Source organism: Lissotriton helveticus, chromosome 6, assembly GCF_964261635.1.
Source record: "Lissotriton helveticus chromosome 6, aLisHel1.1, whole genome shotgun sequence".
NCBI lineage: Eukaryota > Metazoa > Chordata > Amphibia > Caudata > Salamandridae > Lissotriton > Lissotriton helveticus.
The window spans coordinates 1266172792-1266200469 of record NC_136067.1 but is presented as its reverse complement, the minus strand read 5'-3'; the positions used below and the strand labels follow the sequence as shown (position 1 = coordinate 1266200469).

General features: G+C 46.6%; 1 protein-coding gene across 3 annotated transcripts in view; it reads left to right on the top strand.

Annotated features, from left to right (window-relative positions):
- PHACTR2 (phosphatase and actin regulator 2) overlaps positions 1–27678 on the top strand; it is a 662085-nt gene that overhangs the window by 621679 nt on the left and 12728 nt on the right. For all 3 annotated transcript variants that reach the window (XM_078648997.1, XM_078648996.1, XM_078648995.1), the window contains 3 exons: positions 3696–3757; positions 5882–6019; positions 15389–15465. In XM_078648997.1, coding sequence (XP_078505123.1) covers positions 3696–3757; positions 5882–6019; positions 15389–15465 — 277 coding nt within the window. The remainder of the gene's footprint in view (positions 1–3695; positions 3758–5881; positions 6020–15388; positions 15466–27678) is intronic.

The following is a 27678-nucleotide window of genomic DNA, read 5'->3' as shown; positions in this document are numbered from 1 at the left end:
GGAAGCGCTTTGTCATTTACTGTACTGAACGCCACATCAACCCGCTTGATGCGTCCATTCCCAACATCATTTGTTATTTGTTGCATCTTTACAAATGCAATCTTGCATATGCTTCCATTCGGATACACTTATCCGCCATAACGGCTTATCTCCAAAACAGGCAGCATCTCTCCGTTTTCAGGGTGCCTGCCATTAAAGCCTTCCTAGAAGGACTGAAGCGGGTCATCCCTCCCAGGACCCCGCCAGCTCCTGTATGGAACCTCAATGTGGTCCTCACCAGGCTAATGGGCCCACCTTTTGAGCCTCTACATTCATGTGAGATTCAGTTCTTAACCTGGAAAGTGGCTTTTCTCATTGCTATTACGTCTCCACGACGTGTTAGTGAGCTGCAGGCGCTCACTGTACAAGAGCCATTCATACAGATTCACTCAAACAGGGTGGTGCTGCGCACTAACCCTAAATTTCTTCCTAAAGTGGTTTCGCAGTTCCATGTCAATCAGACCATTGAACTGCCCGCGTTCTTTCAAAACCCAGAGACAGTGGCCGAAAGAATGCTCCACACTCTTGATTTCAAACGAGCTTTGATGTACTACATCGATAGGACCAAAGACTTTAGGAAAACACAACAACTCTTTGTTGCCTTTTCAGCCCAGCACAAAGGCAACCCCATTTCCAAAGCAGGTATAGCCAGGTGGATCGTTAAGTGCATTCAGATTTGCTATCACAAGGCTAAGCGCACTTTGACGGTCCCTCCCAGAGCCCACTCCACTCGCAAGTTGGGGGCCTCTATGGCTTTCCTTGGTAATATCCCTTTGGAAGACATTTGTAGAGCAGCCACATGGTCTACACCACACACATTTACTAAACATTACTGTGTAGATGTGCACTCCAAGCAGGAGGCAGCTGTAGGGCAGGCTGTTCTTAAAACACTTTTTCAAACTTCTGCAGCTGGCACAGGCGGCCGCCGTTAATGGAGGGACTGCTATGTATTCTATGCTATAGATATGAATTCAGCAGCCCACATGCCTCGAACTGAATATGCTACTTACCAGTATGCATCTGTTCTTGGCATGTAGGGCTGCTGACATTCATATCGCCCGCCCTCCTCCCCGGCGCCTGTAGCGGCTGCAGACTTTTTTACACTTACTCTTAGCATGGCCATCGCTTACACTGTTACACTCCATCTTTGCCACAATGGCTAAAAACAATCTGAGGATGGAGTCGATGCCCATGCGCACTGTAGTCCAGGGGAGGAGCCACCTATCTCGTGATACTTCGAAGACTCTTCCAGGACAACAATGTGCAATCATCCGGACCCAACACTAGGCGGCGATCTATGCTATAGATATGAATGTCAGCAGCCCTACATGCCAAGAACAGATGCATACTGGTAAGTAGCATATTCATTCAGGTTTCTGACAAAGTCCTCTCATCAGTCAGTTGCCCACATCAGTTTGAGCTCTTAATTTTCTCAGACCACATTCTCAGACTTAGAAGTACATGAACCTACTTACCTTTCTCCTGCATCTGATTCTCTTGGTTGAATTTGATGCCTTAAAGCTGGCCTTCCCCCTTCAGCCACTCGTCAGGACCTGTGGTCCACTACCATCAGACGTCTTCAGTACAGGTTTTGCTACTAGACGTCCATCTCTCAGTGAAGGTTGATTCCATTCAAATTGTGTTGTAGTTCTCTGATGATTCGGAGTAGAATTCCGAGGAGTGAGACAGAGAGTCTAGTTGGAACAGGTAGCAGTTTTACCAACTTTTTTGTTCCTTCCTAACGTCATATTTCCTTCAAATAAATAAATGATAGCCCATGGTGCTCATTTATCCTGCTGGCCTTGACTTGCCTTAGACATCTTGCATTTTCTTCATGAGGGGGCCATTTTGAGGCATAACTGGCTGATCCTGATTGAACCGAGGATCCTCCACTTCCCCCTCCCATTGCTTTTATTTGAGTGGCTGGTTCTCTGGGATCTAGGCTTCACTCACTATAGCTCCTCTAGATGTTCTGGGGCAAATCCAGCACATGGACACACTGCTAGAGGTTGTGGCTTTGCTATTGGGCTGTGCACAGACAAATTAAACACCTTTGCTACTAATGTGGTCAGCAGACGCCATTTGATTGGCTTCTTACATCTGTTCTGCCGACTCCTGTTGGTTGCTTTTCTACGATAAGGGACCTGAACCTACTTCGGTCATCGTTCACACGCAAATCTTAATAACTCTTGGCTTTCTGCTTTATGAAAGGTATGTTTGCAAGTACATGGTTCTTCTGAAACATACCTTTTTCCATAAAAAAGGCAGTGCTTAGGACAAACCCATCCTTCATCCCAAAGGTGCCGAATTTAATCTAAAATTTGGGAGATTTTTCTTTCTGTTCCCAAACACCCTTTTGGCTGAGGAGATGCTGCACAGCATTGATTTGGGCGCATTTTTCAGTCCACCTCATCTAGCCAGAATGAGCGATTTATGATCTGGGCATCGGTTCTGTGTGGCCCAAGGTGACAGAGGTGCAGACAAGCCTGCTTTGAAGGCCACTGTTGCCAGATCACCAGCCGCATCGCCCATAGTTATACTCTACAGGGCCAGCATCTTTCATCAGATTGTCTTGACGGGCATCATCCCTGGTATTCTCCTGTTATGTGCCTGTTGAAGAGGTTTGCAAGGCTTCTACCATACCCACTATGCAAATTCTGCGTTCCGAATGCCTTCTCTGGAGCTAATGCTGCATTCGCCTGTAAATTAATGCTTTTTTCTTTCTTTTGCTTTTTCCTTTGCTGGTGAATCTATCTATGGGTTAGAAATAGTAGGGATCCAGTAGATAGAAAGAGCATGTACCTTTGCTCCAAAATTGTGGGGTCCAGCGCTGCGAGGCCTCCGGATAGTTACGCGCTATATAAGTGCAATTTTTTATTTCATTTCATCCTGCTTAACTATCTTTCATCATTGAAATCATCCACAACATCAGAATGTCTCCAAGACGGCTAAGTGATGAGAACACGCACATGTGCAGGGTAATCTGGGTAGGTTGTATCCATTTTCTTCCAGGAACAACATTTATCCTGTCAGGTGGGTCAGCGCCCTATGACAAGTGACGTCCTGCGATGTCAATGAATACACTAATTAGTACTTTTTTGTTGTTGAAAACTTGAGATTTCTGTCCTAACCTGGTTTCTCGTTTCATTCGCTGTTCTAAATCGTTTTTGCAGTGTCACTGAATTGATTTGTTTCTTTGGAGGACTTGATTTGTTAGCACAGTATTCTTGCTCATGGATTAGTGTTTCCAAGTTGCTGCATGCTAGTTGCTGGCAGGGTCCTGGGAAAAATTGTCAACATATTTTGTGCATCTACCTAAATTGTGTGACACTCAAATTTGAGTGCTACTAGTACCTTCCTTGTTCAGTTTTCGGAAGAAGTTTGCATGTAGGACACCTTAGAAAGTGCAAGGCCTAGTATTGAGCCAGATTGTGCCCTCAAGTGCTCAGCACTGCTCCGCCCTCTCCGGTCAGTCTTGACGTCATTCTTCATTGCCTTATCTGAGAGGTGGATATACCATGTCCAATGTGGGCAGCTCCCCTTACCTATGGCTACTTCCTTCAAATTTCCAGGGTGCTTCGAGCTTCTGAGGTCTTGGTGCGCTAACTGCAGTAGACATGGGAGCCATTGGTAAAATATTTCTTCTCTTATCACAGAAAAGAACGAGGAGGAGGAACAAGAAGCCAGGAGAGAACTAAAACGCAGGCTCACGAGAAAGGTAATTGCCACATGTTTTTTAAGTAACGCATGTTCGACAGCCTTATTTTTCAAAGCAGATATCATTTTAATTTTCAGATAGTCTTTAGCATCTGCGATTGTAAGAGTCACTTAGCTGGTAGTTGCTCATTTGCTTTCAGTATTTGATAGAGCTGAAATTACATTTACACTTTCAAAGACGAGCAAAAACTAAACATGACACTTTTTGAGAGAAAGATAAATAAATGTGTGAAAACTTCACGTTATAGAAAACGATGAAAACAAAGAATTTTACTTACTGCATTGTAAAATCATGCAGAAAAAGAGCAGTTTAAATGATATGCGTCCTGTCGGTTTAAATGTCCTCCTCATTTTTTTATAGAGTCATGTGGTTAAGACGCCAACTGGGTATTGTTGACTTTAATCCAGACTGACGGTATTCATTAATTGAAGTGTTCGATGCCAGTAAATGAGTAACCTGTTTAATCTGTATTGTCACCGAATGAGGCCACAAATACCCTTGTTTCGTTTGGGATAGTGAGATGATTTTTTTGCATTGATTTATATTTCATTGGGTGATGTTTTTAAACTATGAAATTGCAGTCTTTTCTGCACAATACATTGATAGTGTGCTCAATACGTGCAACTCGCCGAACTACACTCATACACAAGAGTACATTGCAAACAATATACTATGTGGGTGGGTGTAGAAAGGGTCCTGTTAGCTCACAACACTTTTTCTTCCTTTTTAAAAAGGTACTGTGGGACGGTTTTTATTCGATGGTGCTATGTTAACATACATTTTTAAATGTCTTGTGGTGTCTTTAATGGCTATTTTTTTTTGGGGGGGGGTCACACAGGGTTGATTCTGGAAGTAGCAGATTCTTGTATAGGATGTGATCTAATAAATAAGTGGGAGGGGCAGAGAAAGGATATGATCCAATGATGGTGAAGACTGATCTTAGTAGGGATATGCTGGGGTTGGGGGGGATATTCTTTATGCCACGTCAGTTGTGATAGGAAAAGAGGTACCAGTTCTGCAGTGGCAGAGTGTTCAGCAGCCCTAAGGACTCAACTTTAATTTTCAAAGTTGTTTAGACAGGTATTTTGAGACAGGTGCGTAGAACAAGCCCCTGCACACTCTGTGGTGTAGGTGGCCCCAACCCTTTCAGGGGCATGCTCAACCCTTCCGGCCCCCCTCAACCCTTCACGCCCCCCCCCCTATTCAGGCCAGGGTCCATGAATATCTGAGGTAAGGCAGACTCAGTGGCCAGGCCCCTCCTTACATTCTGCTGGGAGGGCCCTATCATTTTGTGTTACGCCACTGTTTTGAGAAGTTCTTATTTAAGCATCTGTATGCATTTTCAGTGTCAATCTCGTTTATAAACGCCGTATGGGCATCTCATAAAAACCATACCTTGGTGTAGTTGTAATGTTAGATTTAGGTTCTAGAGACCACATGGCTCAAGCTGGAAATATTACAGCCGGCCATTAATGCCCTCTCCGCATTTCCTTAAGGAAATCTTCAACATCCAAATCAATGAACACTGCATTTGACACCTATCTTTAGTTATATTTGTTATACCTTAACTGTTTTTCTGCGTTTTGTTCAGAAAGTTACTCTACAGTTCCTACATGTTTACTGTTAGAAACTTGAAAGATATTATTTGCTTCAGAGAGAGCACACAGAGTGGACCGATTGGCAGTCCATTGCACACAAGAGGAGTAATTTAGTTGTTCAAAATCAGCACCTTGCAAACGTAAATTCCTAATTAAGATTCACAAAAGAAACATCAGTGAAATGCTACCTTCCTGAGGTGACTTAGACGATTATTCACAAACTGGTTACTTATGTACCGCTTGCTGATGGATGCTGACTACGGAGCGGTTATGCATGCTTTACAGTTATACCAGCAGAATTCTTCACCTGGTGGAAATTATACAATCTCAACATTTATTTGCATTAGAGTGATCTTGGAAAACTATGAACGGCTAAAAAGTTATAAATCTGCTCCAAAGTTAGGAGAAACCAAATTGAACAGATTTCCAACATTTGATCTTGGCTCTTTGTAAATCCAGCCCACAGCACCGCTTTCTATCTTCTTCACTGGTGACCTTTATCTTTTTTCTTTCCATCTGCTCACAGCTCAGCCTGAGACCTTCAGTGGCAGAATTGGTGGCAAGAAGAATTTTAAGGTTCAATGAATATGTGGAGGTGACTGATTCCCTGGATTATGATCGCCGTGCAGACAAACCCTGGGCAAGGCTGACTCCAGCAGATAAGGCAAGGACCTATGTACAGTTTAACACATTGTGTTGTTTTTTTGGTTTTATATTTCTTTTTTAATCAGAAGTGTATTATAGTTCCCAAAATCTATGATTATCCTTGTTATTAAATTGATCTTATTTGTTTTTATGAGCAGGTAAACTTAGCTTTTTCTAATTGTTTGGTGTAATTTGTAAATAATTAAAAAATGATCCAAGCTTTCCAGTCTCTCTTTTTTCCTCAATCAGGGGCATGCAACTGACACATCTGGCTTCTGGCAGTGTTTTAAGGCGTTTAAATATATTGGTCTGGAAAATAAATTATACCTCAACTTGATATCCTCACAAGATGTCCTGTGTTTCCACAACTGACAGGGGTACCAGAGTGAAAGTTGCCGAGGCATTACTGTAGACTCAACCTCTGAATGAATGTATTTATTTATTTTCCTTCCAGCTGCATATTGATAACTGGGCAACAGCACCAGCAGAAAAGAGCCATTCCTCCCTTCTCATCACCAGAGCAAACTTCCTTGGCTCCCCGCGAAAGCTGATCAGAAATAAACTCAATGCCCAGTATCCAACTGGGGTGGGATGCAAAAAGGAAACGCTCTTCATGTCCCATAGTATATACTCCAGAACAATTGTTTGAACATTATCCCATTAAGCAACTCACCAGTGAACAAACCTCCCTGCCTCCTGCCTGGGGTGTGACCACGATTTGCGATTTATTCCCAGAAGGACATTTCCTTCAATTTGCTGCAATTGTGGATAGGATTGCTACCTTCGCTGTGGACATGTTCACATATCATTGACTTAGGGCATTATGTAAAGCTAAGTACTGCTGTGGCTAGATTAGATTGTTATCCCCAAAACACAGACTAAGACTAGCTTGCATCAAGTTTTTCTACCATAGTCATAGAACACCCCTTATATCAGCTAAATTCAACTGGTAAACTAATGCAAGTTGTGTACACTGTCTGGACGAGGATGTTGACCTCCTACATCTTGCTGTGAAATGTCCCAGAATGGCAGAATATTGGACTTAAGTGTTTGATATTGATTCTACTATGATTACAGATGACTTAATGCTATCTCCTGAGACAGCGTTGCTGGTTTATACTGGCCAGTTCTCACCATCAGGCTGATCATTTACATCTATAGCCCTTCAACCAGCCAAAAGAAGGGCGGCGTGAGTCTGGTGGAGAAATAGGGTTCCCATGATTTAAACTTAGTTATCAGACCTTGTATACTGCAACGAACAGTTAAGGACATATTTCTCTACATTACTCCCCAACAGCACACCAAAAGATGCATAGTATCCATCACAGGCCCACATTATCACTGCTGACTACCCCCCACTCCCCCCCCCTTCTTGAGATGGACAGTACATTGGTCAGGGCATATGTAGGGAGGAAGGTTGGTGATAGACTGCATTGCAGTGATAGTACTCGCGTTCTAAGTGAACAGTATTAACTGAAAGTAGCTCGATCGCCCAGATCCAGTCTGTATCGTTATCTAACCCTAGACACTGATGCTATGCGTAGAAGTACTATAAGTAGCGAGCTTTCTCACCGCCATGAATTAGACAATTATTGTCATTTGGCTTGTTTCGGATACATAAATCGCAAAAACGACTTTGTTATATGTGATGCTTGCTCGCAGGCAGGTCGTTCCCCACGCTGCTGCACAGCTCTGCCTAACTTGCTTTCTTGCCCAGACTTGTTTTTATTCCCCTGTGCCTGTACTTGCTTTCTTGCCCAGACTTGTTTTTATTCCTCCGTCCCAGTACTTGCTTTCTTGCCCAGACTTGTTTTTATTCCTCTGTGCCTGTACTTGCTTTCTTGCCCAGACTTGTTTTAATTCCTCCGTCCTTATACTTGCTTTCTTGCCCAGACTTGTTTTTATTCCTCTGTGCCTGTACTTGCTTTCTTGCACAGACTTGTTTTTTATTCCTCTGTGCCTGTACTTGCTTTCTTGCACAGACTTGTTTTTATTCCTCTGTGCCTGTACTTGCTTTCTTGCCCAGACTTGTTTTTCCTTCCTGTGCCCAGTTCACCCGCGGCCCCCGCCCTTTTTTCCTGCCGCTGCGTCCCTGCGGCCCGCCCCCCTGCAATCCCGTTTGCCGCTCGCTCCCGCCTCCCAGCTGCTCATCCCTCCCACATCCCCTCATATGGAGGCCGCGCAGCAGGCGCGTCTAAGGCAAGCCCGTCCGCGCCCAGCGCTAGCACCCCAGCGAACTCCACGATGCCCGACACCGTTACGATGCCAGAACCCCCCATGCACTCAACACCGGATGATCACACATCTTCTTCCTGGCCACCCCGAAGCGCACCCACGGAGCTTTCACCTGCCGGAACTGAAGCTTCACAAGCATCCGCCCCACCATGCTGCCGACCAGGAAAGAACCCAACCACCTCAGATGCATCCTTCTCAACACCCGCTCCACCGGCAAACACGCAGTTGAACTCTAGGACCTACTCGACTCAACCTCTCCAGACGTCGCCTTCCTGACGGAGACCTGGCTGAACCCCGCCCCGGCACCCGACGTAGCCATAGCCGTCCAGGAAGGCTACAAGATCACCCGCAGGGACCGCATCAATGGAGCAGGAGAAGGAATCGCCATCGTCCACAGGAACACCCTCAGAGTCTCGACTAACACCGACGACACCCTCAGCACCGCCGAACACCTGCACTTCCAGATCCACACCGACCCCAACACCACCCTCAGAGGAACCCTCATCTACCGACCCCCCGGATCCCGACCACAGTTCAGCGACTCCATCGCCGACTTCGTCAGCAAACACGCCCTCGCCTCCATGGACTACATCCTCCTCGGGGACCTGAACTTCCACCTCGAGAACATCGACGACACCAACTCCACCACCCTGATCGACAACCTAGCCAATCTCGGACTCAGACAACTCGTCACACACCTACCCAATCCGCCGGTCACACGCTTGACCCCATCTTTTCCGCAAGCCCCCACGTCACCTTCAACCACACCACCGAACTCCACTGGACCGATCATTGCTGCATCCACTTCACCTTCAAGAAACCCACCACGCCACCACTGCACCTAACAGATGCCTCGCCGCTGCTGGAGCAAAGTCCAGAAGACCAGCTAACCACCACCCTCGCCCAGTGCCCACCCGCTGACCCCACCGACCCCGACACCGCCGCCCGCAACCTCAGACAGTGGATCAACAACTGCGCCAACACCCTCGCCCCGATCAAGAAACCCTCCAACAGTCACACCAACAAGAAAGCCAGCTGGTTCACTGAAGACCTCCGGGCCTCCAAGCAAACCTGCCGAAAGCTGGAGAAGATCTGGCTCCGTGAACGAACACCGGACAGCCACGCAGCCCACAAGAACGCCACCCGCAGACACCATCACCTCATCAAATCCGCCAAAAGGGCCTCCTTCAAACACCGCCTAGAAAACAACGCACACAACTGCAAAGAGCTCTTCAACATTTGTGAAGGAACTCTCCAACCCCAGGTCCAACACCAACGACATCCCACCCTCGCAAGACCTGTGCGACTCGCTGGCCACCTTCTTCCACCTCAAGATCACAGACATCCACGACAGCTTCAACGCTACGACCGCCTCGACAACCACTGAGACCTCCACCCCCACGACCACCATCCGCACCAACGACCTACTCTCCTGGACCAACATCAACGACGACGACACCATCAAGATCATGAACATCATCCACTCTGGATCTCCGTCAGACCCATGCCCACAGCACATCTTCAACAAAGCCAGCACAGCCATTGCACCCCATTTCCGGAAAGTCATCAACACCTCCTTCGAGACGGCAACCTTCCCGGAGAGCTGGAAACACGCCGAGATCAACACCTTACTCAAGAAACCCAAGGCGGACCTCAAGAACTTACGGCCCATCTCCCTGCTCCCGGCAAAGGTCATCGAGAAGACCGTCAACGAACAACTGACCCGCTACCTCGAGGAGAACAACATCCTGGACCCTTCCCAGTCCGGGTTCCGCAGCAACCACAGCACTGAGACTGCCGTCATTGCTGCCACCGATGACATCAAATCCCTGCTGGACAGTGGAGAAACTGCGGCCCTCATCCTCCTGGACCTGTCAGCCGCCTTCGACACTGTCTGCCACCACACACTACGAACATGCCTCCACAACGCCGGGATCCAAGAGAAGGCCCTGGACTGGACCACCACCTCCTTCCTCTCCAGCAGAACACAGAGCATTCGCCTTCCCCCCTTCCGCTCCGAAGCCACCAAGATCATCTGTGGCGTACCCCAGGGCTCATCCCTCAGCCCAACTCTGTTTAACATCTACATGGCACCGCTCGCCCACGTTGCCCTTCGGTACAACCTCAACATCATCTCCTACGCCGATGACACCCAGCTCATTCTCTCCCTCACTAAGGACACCCACACCGCCAAAACCAACCTTCACAAAGGAATGAAGGCCGTCGCTGAATGGATGAGGAACAGCCGACTGAAGCTGAACTCAGACAAGACGGAGGTCCTCATCCTCGGATCCACCCCCTTGGCCTGGGATGACTCCTGGTGGTTGACCGCACTGGGAACCGCCCCAACACCCACCGACCACGCACGCAACCTCTGGGTCATCCTCGACTCCACCCTCTCCATGACTAAACAGGTCAATGCCGTCTCCTCCTCCTGCTTCAACACCCTCCGCATGCTCTGCAGGATCTACAAGTGGATCCCCACTGAAACAAGAAGAACAGTCACCCAGGACCTCGTCAGCAGCAGGTTGGACTACAGAAAAGCCCTCTATGCAGGAGCCTCAGCCAAACTCCTGAGATGGCTCCAACGCATCCAGAACGCCTCTGAATGCCTGATCCTAGACATCCCTCACCGCAGCCACATCATACCCCACCTGAGAGACCTGCATTGGCTCCCGGTCTACAAGAGGATAACCTTCAAGCTCCACACCCACGTACGCAAGGCACTCCACAACACCGGACCAACGTACCTCAACAGACGACTCAGCTTCTACACCCCCACCCGTCAGCTCCCCTCCGCCGACCTCGCCCTCTCCACAGTCCCCCGCTTCTGAAGAGCGACCTCCGGCGGCAGATCGTGCTCCCACCTCTCCGCCAAGACCTGGAAGACCCTCCCCATCCACCTACGGCAGACCCAAGACCAGCTGACCTTCAGAAAACGCCTCAAGACCTGGCTTTTCGAGCAGTAGCAGCATTCCCCACCCCAGCGCCTTGAGACCCTCATGGGTGAGTAGTGCGCTTTACAAACAATATGATTGATTGATTAATAAATGAATGTATCATTCTCATTGCCTGGTATCTTGCCGTTCTGTTGAAATTGATTAATAAATTAGAAAAAAACATAAAGGCCCATTAATCTTTACAAGATACATTTATTTTGATAAAAGAGGGCCTGATGTCCTGCTGCCTTTATTTTATCTCCCTCAGTGTGTCTCCTCCCTAGCGATCTATTAAAATGTATACCTGGCACGCTGCTATCCTGCCACACCTCCCTCTGCACCCCCCCCCCCCCGCCCTCTTCCTAGGTGCTTTTAGACCTTAGGAGATGGTGCCTCCCTAAAGTCTAAGAAGGCACAAGACAGTCAGGCGATAGAAATTAGACGATGGTCCGTCATCTGCCAATTAACCTCCAGGCCTCAGGAGACCCTGTGGAAGGGTACCTGCGCCCGTCCTCCACCTTGTGAGTCTCTGGAGATTGACGAAAAATGTAGTGGTTAAGCTATTTTATTAAATTGTGTCAATTTAGTGAAAACACTTTCACTGCTGTGGCATACAAGAAATTAATTAATGGACTTCAGATTTGGTGTTCCTGAAAAATACTTCCTATGGAAGTCGTAATCAATGGAGGAATTTGTCCCTTGCTGTAGTGCAAGCAATACTTTTATCCAGAATATATGAATTTCTGATGATCCGACATATATACATTCTGAAACTTTAAAGGCAGACCTTTTAAAGTAGTACAGCATGCTGCAGCTCGCTCAACATCAAATCACACAACACCAATCCTGTTTTCACTCATTTAGCTTCCAGCTGAGGGACAATCTGGTCTCAAGACAGTTTGCCTGATTTATAGTACGATTCAGCACAACATCCTCCGTGATCAGGCAGAAAAACTAAACCTTAACCGCATGCGCGCTATCTGTTTTCCCGCTGCGCGCTGCGTTTTTTAAAAAGCCGCGTTACATGACGAGCTCAGCTCGTCATCAGCGTGCGAGCGGCGTAACTCATGACGAGCTGAGCTCGTCATCAGCGCCGAAGTGGTTAAATGCTTTAGAAGATACTTTGTCAAAACCCAAAATGTCAAGTAGGACCAAACGCTCGAACAATTGTTCTCCAGTTATACCCCAACAAATTCGACACTGGTTTCTTGTTGAGCTCTCCTTAGTGCCTGACCTCAGGCAAACGCTCAAACTCTTAATCCTTAGAGATAATCACACAAAGTTAGTCTGCAGACTCCACTGACTGTGTTTTATGCAACTGCACATATTTAGCAATTGCAGTAGATCTATTTCACTGAAGAGCGCTAATGGACATACATGGCACACACACTAGTGTGAGCCGTCTTTTAACTGGAGTTGTGCAGGTGATGTGGTGCTACCAACCTTACGTGTTTGCCTACAGTTAGGCACTGAACCGTTCACTGTTGGGGCATAACCTTTTCAAAGAATGCTTAAGTGGAACATGTCCAGCGTTTTCTTTCAAGGTGATGAGGTTATTCCAGATAATTTAAAAAAAGTTGATGAGTTTAAAGTAGGTTTCCAGGAATTTTAGTCAATCATCACTATTAAGAGCAATTCATAATGATTCTGAGATTCCTCATTTTAAGGAGTATGCAGGCAAATATAACCTGTGGTTTAACCAAATGGTTTGTTGGCAGCAGTGATGTTGCCACATAGGTCAAGAATAAATTTGGTCGAATTCATTATTTTTCGGGACTCTTTGGCACTTGCAGTGTCGGGATTCTAATGAATAGATGTTTTTTCCTCCAAGAAAGAGTACCATTGCTTATGGTGACTGTGATAAGAACATGATTACACCAGTTTAGGTAAATATTTTTGAAGGCCTGTAGCAGTAAACGCTAGGGAGCCAGTCACTGCAAAATGAAACGATACCCATGTAGCAGAAGACCACCAAATGTACTATTAACGGAAATGCCGGTGTTGTGCTCCAGCTCCCCCCACACCAAGCCTGTGGTTCCATCCAGCCATTAAGAAGCATGAATGCCAGGACCACCTTCAGGGGGATCCAGCAAATCATAGGATAGGGCCTGATCTGATGGAAAGTGTCTGGATGAATGGACGACACCCAGTATTGTAGACCAGCATTCCCGAGCTCGACAACCATTGCTCATAAATAGAAACTCAGTAGAGGTGCCAAGAGCATGACAAAGAGGTGCTCCTCCATTAGGCACACTCATAGGGTCTTCCAAAACCGGATTAGTATCGTACTTGCTGCTGTCAGGGTTTTCCGCGAAGGATGAAGGACAGGCCTGGAATGCATTATGTGGCATGAGATGGTGTAGTAAACCCCTTCCTGAAAAACAAAGACGAGTCATTGAATGAAAAGTTGGCAACAAGAAAAAGGTATAGGGCGGGCTTTTGTTTTGTTAGGTGGTCAAGATGCCTCACTTTAGACGTTTTGAAAAAAATCCCCTGCGATAAGGACACTTATCACACAGGAAGCCATGATGGAACAGTGGTTGTGTAAAATAGTTTTCAATTCCGATGCAGAAGTGCAATCAAGATAAAAAAATCATTCCAGGTTGGAAAGCGATAAACAGCAGTTGAGGAAATAGAAGAAAATGACACAGGAGAATTAGAGCCCACATAAGGACAAACTGTATACCTTTTCTATAAGAAGTACAGATTGCTCTGCCCCAGCGGCCTAAGGTACTGAAAAAAGTAGAAATGAAGTATTAACTACAGGTTCTCTGTGGCAAAAAGTCAATCTTCCAGTTAAGTGGCTGAACTGTACCCTAGAAGATGGCCAGCTGTATCACTTCCAGTATGGTTTTGTCACCTGCATAAATCCTCGATCTCCACCAAGGTATTACTGAGACATTAAGAAAAGGGCATTCGGTTTTGGAAGCGGTAGTTCTGAAAATGATTAAACCAAAATTAAGGGGAAGAATCAACAAATTTAGCAAATTGACGTCATATTTTACTATTAGAGTGCTCATTGTATGTAAGACACATATACATCAGACGTAGTATTTACAAAACGTATATCGAGACAAAAAGTCACACATAAATCACAATCACCTATGTAGAACAATACATGTTCACAATATATACAACATTTACAAAAACCCTAAATATAACTGGAATAGATGTCCACTCCTTATTCTGAGTAATACACTCTGAGGGCGTCACCTATGCGCCTGAGGTATCACACCTCTTATCCTTTTTATCTATAGGCGCCCTTACTATAAGGAAAAATTCCAAAATAATAAGACTCCTCCTAGTTTTGTCAAATGAAACAACCTAACACCCAACCCCACCCCTGACACGCGTTCCTCCCACAATCAATTTAAATCAAAAACCTAATGCAATTAGGACATCTACTTATAGCTACCCTCACACTTAACTAAGTGTAAAGAACAATTAACAATAAATGGGGTATGCCCAAATGACCCTCCTATACCTGGGCATCGTTTTTTTGTAAATGTATATATTGTGTACATGTATTGTTCTACATATGTGATTGTGATTTATATGTGACTTTTTGTCTCGATATATGTTTTGTATATACTACGTCTGATGTATATGTATTTGATTTTCTTTGTATCTAGCACCGTCCTATGACGTGTATTTTATAGAATTATGTATAGTTAGATGTAAGAAATTTGTAAACGACAGGGTAATTGATTGTGCCTTGTACAAAAATAAAAAAGTTGATTCATCCCTCCGTACTTTTTCTATTATGCGTCATTGAATGTAAGATCAATAAAAAAAAGTATTATCTGATACCATAGTTGTAGTATGAGAAGTTATTTACTCTGCAGTAATGAGTGTGGGCCTACGACCGGAGTTGCTGATTTTGGAACTTGGGAACAAAGTGCAAGTCCTGGCTTCGGCTCACCATCCTTTGAAAAGTCTAACCATGTGAAATGTAATCTTGTAAAACGATCCAATCAATGTGTTGAGCCAAGTTTGTGCGGTATAAAACTGTAAAAAAATTAAATAAAAATACCTAGATTCTCAAAAAGATGGCTAATAATGGACTACTGGTTCACGTGCCATTTTACTAAGCATCCTGGGGAATCCGAATTGTGCATCAACAAAAAAACACACAACCAAAGCCCATCTTTGAGTATCTGAACACTGAATTACTGGGAGTACCCTAACAATTGCTTTCTAATTCTCTTCTTTAGGCTGCCATACGAAAAGAACTGAATGAGTTTAAAAGCACAGAAATGGAAGTACACGAAGAAAGTCGACAGTTTACAAGGTACTATACATTGCTTATCTTTTGACCTGAAAGGCATCTGAGTAGAAAGCTGTTTAAATGTTCTGCACACAGACTCCTCCACTCAGCCTGCTCAGTGTCATTGTTCCTCTTGTTACCTAAAGACTCTTTATTTTGTTTAGTGGACAAGTAAGAATATGCAGACTCTAGATTTTCCAATTAGGGCTATAATTTGCATTTTAGTAGCTTTTCCTGGGACTGTCTCAAATCTATCTTTGTCTACTTAAGATCTGGCCACTGTAACAGGACACACCAATTTAACAACAATTTGAAATTGATATCAGAATCTCCCTTTCACTGACTCCCAATGGACTCTTCTGCTCAGCCTACACAGTCATCAAATAAAAATTCAAAAATTGTATTTGCATAATTGAGAATATTTTACCATAATATATTTATATATAAAATCAAGCAGACAAGTTCCATTCAAATAATGGAGGTTCTCAATCCGGGCAGTCGCGGATTACTGCTCGCGTTGAGAAACCTTCCGTTCGTTTTGAAGAAGCTGCCACTCGAGTAGAATATCTGCTTGAGTAGCATAAAGAAGCTTCGCCCTCTTGTGCTGCGCATGGAGCCGTTTGCCTTGATTTTCCAGTACGTAACAAACACCTGGTGCAAAAACACGGCGCAGCCCAACTCACTCTCCCGCTCCACGTATCACTTTGCAGAGTTCTGCTTATCTTAACTCCGCCCAGGCCTTGTTTCTACTTGCTTCTTAATTGTCATCTGTACACTTTAAACTGTAAACTCCAGTTCTTGTTGAAGGCCACTTGTGATCTCACTGATTCCATCACAGGATTCACAAAGGGAGAGTATAATCAATGCTCACTGTGGATTACATGACCAACTATAGACACGTCAGATGTCTGTAAATGAAGGCTTTTCAACACCCATTAACGTTCTTAACCACATTCCTGTTAGGGCATGGGAGTCAGTGCAGTCGATAACTCACTTGACCCTCAAAAATGTCCTCAAGAATTATTAGCTACTAAAATGCATTCCATATTCCTGGTTTGCATACGTCTGCAGAGAAAGGTAAACGAAGGAGTGGTCAGAATGCTGCATACCTCATTGAAAAGTATTCAGCATATGGTGTAAAAACAGGAGCTGTATTCTCTTTCCTCCCAATTAAAATTTAGTCCCTGGAGATTCCACAGATTCACACATTTCCTAGTTTAGGGATCTTTTCCCTAAGATGAGATTGTATCTGGACACCAGATCTCCATCTATGTGCAGTATTGGGAATGTCATGTTGGGATTAGTGGGTGCCGGGGAACCTACCCGCTAGTGACTCTGGCCTGCAACGCAGCAAAATGTTTTCCTGCATGATAAATATCCTGAACCAGAGTATTACTTATTTTTAAAGGTATTGTCAATAACTGAATTTGAAAGTACCCATTATAAAGCTATACAGACTACATTTTTAGACAATAAATATTTAGATTAAATGTGTGTTCGAGGTATATGAGCTGCAGATTACACACTGTGCATAGGTCGACACCTAGTGTTGGGCCCAGAAGTTTGCAGTTTGTTTTTGTGCTGAAAAGTTCTTTGGAAGTCACGAGATAGATGATTACTCCTTTGGACCACATTGCGCATGGGCATCGGCTCCAACCTCAGATTGTTTTTTTCCGCCATCGGGCTTGGATGTGTTTCCTGTGCTCCGGTTTGGAACCGAATTTCCTTCGGCGTGCAATCCTCACCCAGTTCGACGGTATTGTTTCGATCGCGCTCCCCATCAACGCGATTCTTCACCACTTCGAAGTCTTCGATTCCGGTCGTCGACGAAGGCCTTCGGGCCTACCTGGGCCTTACTCTCTGGCTCATGGAAAGGACACCATTCAAGAGGTGTCCTCAATGTGGGTTGAAGTTTCCCCACACCGATCTACATGAGGTGTGCAACCTTTGCCTCTCACCGGAGCACGAGCCAAAGACTGTTCCACTTGTGCCTCCTTCCGCTCCAAGAAGACGATTCGGGACCGACGAGCTCGAAGAACCATGGCTCGCTCGTCAGCTTCGATCCCCGATGACATCTTTCAAGAGGGCCTCGACGTGCCAGAACACCAGCGGGCTGAAGAAAGTGCCAGCTCCTCTGATGGCGAAGACTCAGACGTCGAGGACATCACTCCAGCTCAACGGGTTGTAAGTAAGAACGTCGACCCCAACCCTTCCTTGACACCCTCAAAAAAGGCTTCGGTCACACCCTCACTTCGGGCCCAGGTGCACACCGAGAGACTGCTTCCCACACCCTGCCTTCGGCCCCGGCAGAGAAGCCTACTAAGCCTTCAGTTGGCTCGGGCTCGATCAGCGTATTTCTGGTGTCAATCTCATACCGACACCGAATAAGTCATCTTCCTCAGCCATGCCGACCGCTGCTCCGACACCCAAGCACTCGGCGCCGAAGACTGGCACCGGCTCATCGACTCCAAAACCGCACTCTGAGCCGAGTAAAAAAACTGCCTAAGGGTCCCCACTCACATGCTTCGAAGCCGAAAAAACACGTTCCGGTTAAAGACATTTCTAAAGGTCATAGTTCTAAGCCAAAAGACCCTAGACCAGCTACCGAGTCGGTGCCGAAAAAACCTCCGGAACCGAAAACTTCGACGCCGAAGGATCTGCCCTACACAGAAGAGCTTTTTACACCAGATCCTACTCAAAAGACTCTTGTAAAGGATCCTAAGACTGGCCAATTAGCTCTTAACTCCAACAACTCCTCCTCCTCCAAAGAAGAAGAGAGACATTGCAACCTCTCCATTAAGGGTCTCTTCTCCACCACCTCCCCATACTATTCCTCCATCTACAACTCCTCCACCACATCATTCACCTACACCATCCACTAATCCAGATGATGATGTAGATACAGACTCTGATGACACAGGTGGGGGTGCACATAACGCAGTAGGGACCAATAGTCCCCCTCAGTCACCTAATCCATGGGATGATTATAACACCACTGATGTGCCTTACGTCCCTCAAGATGATGCATATCCTTCCAGGCCTTCCCCACCAGAGGGCACTATAGGTTTTAACCTATTAGTCCATAGAGCTGCCCAGTACCATGGGGTTGACTTGCACACAGATACTGTGGAGGAAGACTTCTTATTGGACACTTTTGACACTACACAAAGGTCCACTGCCATTTTGCCAATGCTTAAAGGGGTCATTAAGCATGCAACAGAGGTATTTAAGGATCCTGTCCGGGCTCGTGTCCTCAATCCTCGCTTTGAGAAGAAATACAAAGCTGCCCCTACAGATCCAGTTTACATTAGAGGTCCAGCACCACTAGATTCTTTAGTAGTATCTAATGCACGTAACCGTGCTAGTTCACAAACATCAGGTGAGGCCTCACCACCAGATAAGAAATCTAAACTCCTTGACGCCTCTGTTAAGCGCACAGCGTCACAGGCAGCTAACATATGGCGCATTGCCAATACTCAAGCGCTGTTGGCAAGACATGACAGGGCACATTATGACAAATTAGAATCCATAATGCAGCATCTACCAGATAAATATAAAAACAGGGCCAATGAACTCATACAGGAAGGTAAAAATATCACCAATACTTCCATTAGTTGCGCGCTAGATGCCGCAGATACTGCCGCAAGGGCAATTAATACTAGTGACCTTCTGCGTAGGCATGCCTGGCTAGGTATTTCAGGTTTCAAACCTGAAGTGCAAAATTCCATCCTCAATCAGCCATTTGATGAGAAACACCTATTTGGCCCTAATGTTGATGTATCTTTAGAGAAAATGAAAAAAGACACCGACACAGCTAAATCTATGGGAGCCTTGCACTTGCAAGCTCCCAAACGTTCTTTTCGTCGCTCATCAATACGCCTCTTATAGCCCCTCCACTTCCTATAAGACCCTTTGCCAATCCACATTCACTAAGGGTTACCAAAGAGGGGGTTATAGGGGTAACAACAACAAGGGCAGAGGCAAAACCAACAACTCACGCTCTGCCTCCACCCCTACCCAGTGACTTTCCTCCACTTCCCCCCCCCCCCCCCCCCCCCCCCAACCATTCCACTCCTGTGGGGGGAAGACTACAACAATTCCTTCCTGCCTGAACCAACATCACATCAGACAGGTGGGTGCGACAAATTATTCAATCAGGTTACTGTCTAGAACTAACATCTACCCCCCCCAAACATACCACCCAAAACAGCGTCCAATGTCACAAGAGCATCTATCACTGCTAAAGCAAGAAGTAATATCTTTGCTAGAAAAAAGTGCAATAGAACCAGTTCCTCTGCACCAACAAAACAAGGGTGTTTACTCCCTATACTTTCTTATCCCAAAGAAGGACGTCTCGCTAAGGCCTATTCTAGACCTCAGACCGCTAAACATATACATACAGTCAGACCATTTTCACATGGTCACACTCCAACAAGTCCTTCCTTTCCTGTTACAAAACAACTTCCTTGCTACTCTAGATCTCAAGGACGCATACTTCCACATTCCCATTCAGAAAGCTCACAGGAAGTATCTCAGATTTGTAATAGACGGGCAGCACTATCAATTCCAAGTACTCCCATTCGGAGTCACAACAGCACCAAGAGTATTCACCAAGTGCCTAGCAGTAGTGGCACAAAAGGCGGTGGTGATGGACGGAGCATCTGAACCAATCAAACACTCACACTCAGCCAAAAGATCTGGGTTTAATCCATCACCGTTCTTTAGCCCACTCTGCCACCCCAGTTCAGACATGGCCATATGCAAATCAGTCTGACCCTGTGCCTCATGGGAACAGTCCAGCCCGAACTGCCAAGCCATGCCTTCCCTGGACCGGAAACAAGCTTCCGAGGACCAGTTTCTGGCATTACAGCCGTCTTCAGCCCGGCTTGCTTGAATCCAGTGGCAACGTGAGCAAGGGACTCACGTCTGAGCATACCCTGCCACGCTTATGGCGGCCAAAGCGGTACAAAAGGGGGTGGTGATGGACGGAGCATCTGAACCAATCAAACACTCACACCCAGCCAAAATAATCTGGGTTTAATCCATCACCGTTCTTTAGCCCACTCTGCCACCCCTATTCAGACATGGCCATATGCAAATCAGTCTGACCCTGTGCCTCATGGGAACAGTCCAGCCCGAACTGCCAAGCCATGCCTTCCCTGGACAGGAAACAAGCTTCCGAGGACCGGTCTCTGGCATTACAGCCGTCTTCAGCCCAGCTTGCTTGAATCCAGTGGCAAAGTGAGCAAGGGACTCACGTCTGAGCATACCCTGCCACACTTATGGCGGCCAAAGCGGTACAAAAGGGGTTGGTGATGGACGGAGCATCTGAACCAATCAAACACTCACACCCAGCCAAAAGATCTGGGTTTAATCCATCACCGTTCTTTAGCCCACTCTGCCACACCAGTTCAGACATGGCCATATGACCCTGTGCCTCATGGGAACCCCCTTTTGTACCGCTTTTGGGTATGCTCAGACGTGATTCCCTTGCTCACTTTGCCACTGGATTCAAGCAAGCCTGGCTGAAGACGGCTGTAATGCCAGAAACCGGTCCTCGGAAGCTTGTTTCCGGTCCAGGGAAGGCATGGCTTGGCAGTTTGGGCTGGACTGTTCCCATGAGGCACAGGGTCAGACTGATTTGCATATAGCCATGTCTGAACTGGGGTGGCAGAGTGGGCTAAAGAACGGTGATGGATTAAACCCAGATCTTTTGACTGGGTGTGAGTGTTTGATTGGTTCAGATGCTCCGTCCATCACCACCATAAGTGTGGCAGGGTATGCTCAGACATGAGTCCCTTGCTCACTTTGCCACTGGATTCAAACAAGCCGGGCTGAAGACTGCTGTAATGCCAGAAACCGGTCCTCGGAAGCTTGTTTCCGGTCCAGGAAAGGCATGGCTTGGCAGTTCGGGCTGGACTGTTCCCATGAGGCACAGGGTCAGACTGATTTGCATATAGCCATGTCTGAACTGGGGTGGCAGAGTGGACTAAAGAACGGTAATGGATTAAACCCAGATCTTTTGACTGGGTGTGAGTGTTTGATTGGTTCAGATGCTCCGTCCATCACCACCCCCTTTTGTACCGCTTTTGGCCGCCATAAGTGTGGCAGGGTATGCTCAGACGTGAGTCCCTTGCTCACTTTGCCACTGGATTCAAGGAAGCCGGGCTGAAGACGGCTGTAATGCCAGAAACCGGTCCTCGGAAGCTTGTTTCCGGTCCAGGGAAGGCATGGCTTGGCAGTTCGGGCTGGACTGTTCCCATGAGGCACAGGGTCAGACTGATTTGCATATAGCCATGTCTGAACTGGGGTGGCAGAGTGGGCTAAAGAACGGTGATGGATTAAACCCAGATCTTTTGACTGGGTGTGAGTGTTTGATTGGTTTAGATGCTCCGTCCATCACTACCCACTTTTGTACTAGCAGTAGTGGCAGCACATTTACGAAGACAGCACATCCACGTCTTCCTGTACCTAGACGACTGGCTCATAAAAGCCAGCTCATACAACCAGTGTGTGGAACACACTCATGCCACGATCCAACTGCTCCACAACTTGGGGTTCACAATAAACCACACCAAGTCTCATCTGCACCATCCAAAGTACAACAGTACCTCGGTGCCATAATAAACATCTTAACAGCGCTAGCTTATCCCACTCCAGTAAGGATAGCCTGCATGCAAATTCTTCTCACAACATTTCAGCCACAACACTCCCTTCCAACACGTGTTCATGCAGCTCATAGGGATGATGGCCTCTTGCATTTTCATAGTGCCCCATGCAAGACTTTAAATGCGTCCTCTCCAAGAGTGCTTATCACGTCAATGAACCAGGCTCAAGGTCAACTAACAGACCTAGTGTTGGTAGACGGTCGGACTCATCGCTCTCTGCAGTGGTGGAACACCAAAAACCTTTCCAAAGGGTGACCGTTCCTAGAGCCAGTTCCTCAAATAGTCTTGACAGCGGACGCATCGCTCTCCGGCTGGGGAGCCCACCTACATGCAAGGCAGGTGGACACCACAACAAAAGTTACTCCATATCATTCACCTGGAGTTACTAGCTTTATTCCTAGCACTGAAAGCATTCCAAAAGCAAGTATCAAACAAAGCTGGGTTAGTCCGCACGGACAACATGACAGCCATGTATTAGATACAGAAACAGGCCGGAACACACTCCCTGCAACTCTCTCAACTAGCACAAAACATATGGCGGTGGGCTATACCTCAAAACATATTCCTCTTAGCCCAGCATGTTCCAGGAATACAAAATACTATAGCAGATCTTTTAAGTCATCAGACACAACAGACCCACGAGTGGGAACTTCCTTCGCAAGTTCTTCAATAATTCTTTCAGATGTGGGGACAACCTCAGATAGACCTCTTTGCCACCCACGAAAACGCCAAATGCCCAAGCTTGGCCGCCAGATATCCACACCCACTGTCCAAATGCAATGCGATATGGATGAACTGGTCAAACAGATTTGCGTACGCTTTTCCACCTCTACTACTCATGCCACTAGTAGTATGCAAAATACAGCAGCATTCTCTGACCCTCATCCTAGTTGCTCCAACGTGGGCCAGACAGCCGTGGTACACCACATTGCTACAACTGTCTGTAGTACCGCACTAAAAACTACACCGGTCTCCACGCCTTTTAACACAGAACCGTGGAGAGATCAGGTACCCGGACTAAGCTCAGCTAAACCTTTCGATCTGGCTCCTGAAATCCTTGAATTCGGATATCTTAACCTTCCTCCAGACTGCAAGAATGTCATAAAAGAAGCTAGACGTCCATCCACTAGAGCATGCTATGGAGCGAAGTGGAAACGCTTTGTAATATATTGTCACAACAACAACATTAATCCCCTAGACGTGTCTATTGAACACATCATAGGATACCTGCTACACCTCCAAAGATGTAACTTAGCCTACACATCTATTAGACTGCATCTTGCTGCCATAGCAGCATATCTCAAAACAGACAGCATCTATCTCTGTTCAGAGTACCTGCTATTAAAGCCTTTATGGAAAGCCTTAAGAGAATAATTCCTCCCAGAGTACCACCTTTACCGGTGTGGAATTTGAACATTGTTCTCACCCGGCTAATGGGACCTCGCTTCGAACGTTTACATAAATGTGAACTACAATTTTTAACATCGAAGGTAGCGTTCCTAGTAGCTATTACTTCTCTACTGAGAGTTAGTGAACTACTAGCACTATTCATTCAAGAACCTTTCTTGCAAATGCATCATAATAAGGTCGTTCTCCGTACTAATCCAAAATTCCTGCCCAAGGTCATTTCTCCCTTCCACCTCAATCAATCTGTGGAACTGCCCGTTTTCTTCTCGCAGCCACAGACAGTAGCAGAAAGAGCTCTTCATACCCTAGATGTCAACACTATTGTGTAGATGTGCAAACTAAACAACAAGATAATGTGGGCCAGGCTGTTCTCAAAACAGTATTTCAAACTACTGCAACAGATATGGGTGGTCGCCGCTAAGAGTGGGTACTGCTATACAATCTATGCACAGTGTGTAATCTGCAGCTCATATTCCTCGAACGGAAAATGCTACTTACCAGTATGCATCTGTTCTTGGCATGTAGAGCTGCAGAGTTACACACTCCCACCCGCCTCCCTGGCTACCCTTGTCTGTTCCAGTATTATCTCAATTAGATACAGCTTACATGGACATCCTTCCTTTTCTTGCAAAACTCCATCATTTCCTTAATGGCGAAAAACAATCTGAGGATGGAGCCGATGCCCATGCGCAATGTGGTCCAAAGGAGGAGTCACCTATCTTGTGACTTCCAAAGAACTTTTCAGGACAAAAATAAACTGCAAACATCCGGGCCCAACATCAACTGCAAACATCCGGGCCCAACATCTATGCACAGTGTGTAACGCTGCAGCTCTACATGCCAAGAACAGATGCATACTGGTAAGTAGCATTTTACTTTATAATTGCTAATGCTTTCCTGCATGATAAACAATCCTGAACTAGAGTATTACTTATTTTTACAGGTATTGTCAGTACCTGGGTCTGAAAGTAACCATTATCAAGATATACGGACTACATATTTAGACAATAAATATTTAGATTAAATGTGTTTTACAATATCCCTATATAAGGCTCTCAATTAAAGCCATTTTGAAGCCAGTGCACTTTCATTGAATGAGATGCAAAAGAAAGATACTGAAAATAGAAATGAGAGGCAAAAAGATAAAAATGAATTGTTCTAACAGCAGCTACTTTGCAGAGATTGACGACCCATTTGAGCACAAAAACGTTCGTTTTAAACATGAAACCTGTGGATAAAAATCTATTCCCGAGTGTAAAGTTCACTCCCCACCATGAACTGTTATTAAGTTCAGCTGATTACAACAATTGACAAAGTAGAGAGGGCACTTGGAAAGGTGCCCAAGTTAGCATAACTTAAAGAAATGAGAGCGTGGCTGGGAAGTTCAAATCCAGAGCAAAATTTCATAATGTTTTCCCGATTTCAAAAAAAGGGGCTTTACTCAGCCGCGGTGCGTCCATTGGGGCGTAGCCCCACCAGCCACCATGGACCCGCATCGCGGCCGCCGGCCGTATCTCTAAATAAAATACATTGCGCTGAATTGCACAGGGGGGGTGGCCTGCTGCAGCTTGAGTGACAGTCCACACACTCAGGCTGCAGCAGACCGTAGTGCGCAGTCCTGCTGGGGAACTTACAGTTGGCAACTTTCTCAAGCATGCGCACTGGAAGTTCCCCAGTGGGACCCAGGGGTGCTTCACCGTGCTGTTCGCCTGCCACAGCCCGGGTTTCCTAAGGGCGACAGGGCGAGCAGCAAATGTGCCCCCCTAGCCAATCCTGGGGGCACAAATTCCAAAATATGTTAATATTGTTATATGATTAGCGTATTGCAATTATTATTTTCGTTGACGTCATTATTTGTTTTTGCTCACTTTTTTCTTTTTAAATTTACCAAAAGCGCCATGAAGCTTGAGCACCGTATAGGCAGTAATTAAACTCAACGGACAGCACTGCATTCCCCTTTCCCATCAGCACTGCTGTAGATTTATTTTTACGACAGTAAAGGTGTGTTTAAATTGTTAAACAAACACACACACACATAATAACTGCATTTGTTTTCCGAATACACTGATAAATGTAGGTGTTTAATGGTTAATGTAGGTTGAGAAAAAGAAGACCTTGGCTCGTATCCCAGCTTCTCCGTTTGACTAAATGGTGTGATCCTGGGAAGATCACTAATTCCTAGCTTTGCTTCCCTTATGTACGAAAAATGGATAGTAGCAAGAGGCACATTTGTGCGTTCTGCTGTTTATTCATCAATCATACATTTGTCTATAATACACACATTCACTCACCTTGCTAACATGCAGCCATACAGCCGAAAGATCAAACAGTTAGTGCCCTTCCGGAACTAGGGCCCCTCACTTTATGTAGCAGCAGCGTTGCTAAATAGCCTCCTGCGAACAGGAACCTCAGTATATCAGGGGAGCAGGGTGCACCCCGCTATTGTGGTCTGACCCTTTACAATAGCAGGAGACTAAAGTCCTCCTGTGCCCAGGACCCCCACTCTCTGACCATGGAAAGTCCAGAAAGCCTGCCTGGCTCTGCCACCCGGCAGCACCCTCCCTCTCGTTCGCCTGAGTCCGGCCTGTGCGGACCACAATCTCCACAAAATGGTTCAGGGTCGCCTACTCTGCAAGTAGAGCCTCAGGTTTTGAAGGTAGAGGTGAGGGTGGGCCCTCTCCTCTGTCCTCCCCTGCAAGCAGAATCTAGGCGCTCTGAAGCTGGAGTAGAGCGAATGAGGCCCTCACTCCTTCCTACAAGACATCACTCTCTAAAGACTGACATAGTTTAGGATTGGTCTCCGGAATTAAGACTCTCCCTCTTTGATGCCGGGAGTTGGTCAGAGGTGCCTCCTTGCAGCAATGAATCTCACTCCCGGAGGTTAGGGTAGTGGTGGTTTGGGTAAGAAAGGTAGGTTACACTCTCTCTGAAGCTGGGTGCAAGGTAAGGTGGCAAAGAGGCAAAGGCGCATCTGCATCCAGTTCTCTCACTCCCTCCGAAGCTCAAGCTAGTTGAGAGCCATTCCTTCTCAGCAGCCAGGACCTCACACTCTGAAGCCCTGAAGCTGTGGCAGATTAAGGACTGTGCCCTTTGTGAGGCATGTTTGTTCTGGCTGGGCGCTGCTGAGGGCGCCTTTGGGGAGCCAATGAAAGCTGAGGCTGGAGTGAGACGCCGCCCCTCCCCAAGCGGTGGACCAGAAGAAGCCTGCCCGCGCTGTCCAAGGTGCTCTGCTCGGGCAGGGCGGTGCACGGGGTGAGTGTTCTGTCAGCAGCTACCTCTCCCCCAGTGCTTAGACTGTGCATTAATTGGCGATATTACGTGAAAAAACCCCATCAAGGTCAGTATGGTAATGGCGCAAAGCATGGACTCTTCATTGGGCAGCACACTCCCGTTTACATCGGAATCGAGATGACCGGCCAGACTGGGTAGCAATCCTAGCCCTGACAGAATAGTTTGAACTGAAGCTACGCTAATACTTTAGTGGACACATCCGTCTTTAAGTGTGCAGGGGTGCTCTGCCCAAAGTAATATTTAAGAAAAATAAATCAAAACCGCTTAAATTGGAGGAGGAGCCTAGCCTGCAGCCGAGATGGCCGCCTAGTCTCTCGGCTCCGCCGACCCTTGTGCCTTTCTTCACTATCCTGCCGCATATCCTGTGCCTTCACACAACAAGTGAACTCGAGAAGTGCTCCTGATCACGTCGATGTGCTTCCCGGTGCAATCCGAGCGCTACCGGTGGTGAGGCGTCCCTGCTCTCTTCCCGGCCCTTCGAGGGATCGCAGCCGGGCCATAGCCTGTGGGATACGGCCGGAAGCGGCCACAACAACAGCGGCCGCCGTGGTGGAGGAGGAGCCGGTCGGCTGGAATTGCATTGCTGCGCTGGGCTTATCGCCGCAGCGCTTCCCTCCACTCGGCGACCCTACGCGCCTGGAAACTTTGTACCGGCGCTCACACATTGTATCCTTGCACAGCTTGGAGGTGACGGGTCTGCTTCTTTGTTGCTCTCCCCCGTAGCGGACGCCATTTTCCGCATCGGGCACCCAGCGCCTGCAAGCGGAGTCATCTGCTCGTTTCGGGAGCTAATTGTTTGCCGGCATTACCACAGTTGGAGCTGCTTCATGATCAGCTGTCCTCATGTTTCTGTCCCAGCGGTGCCTCGCGG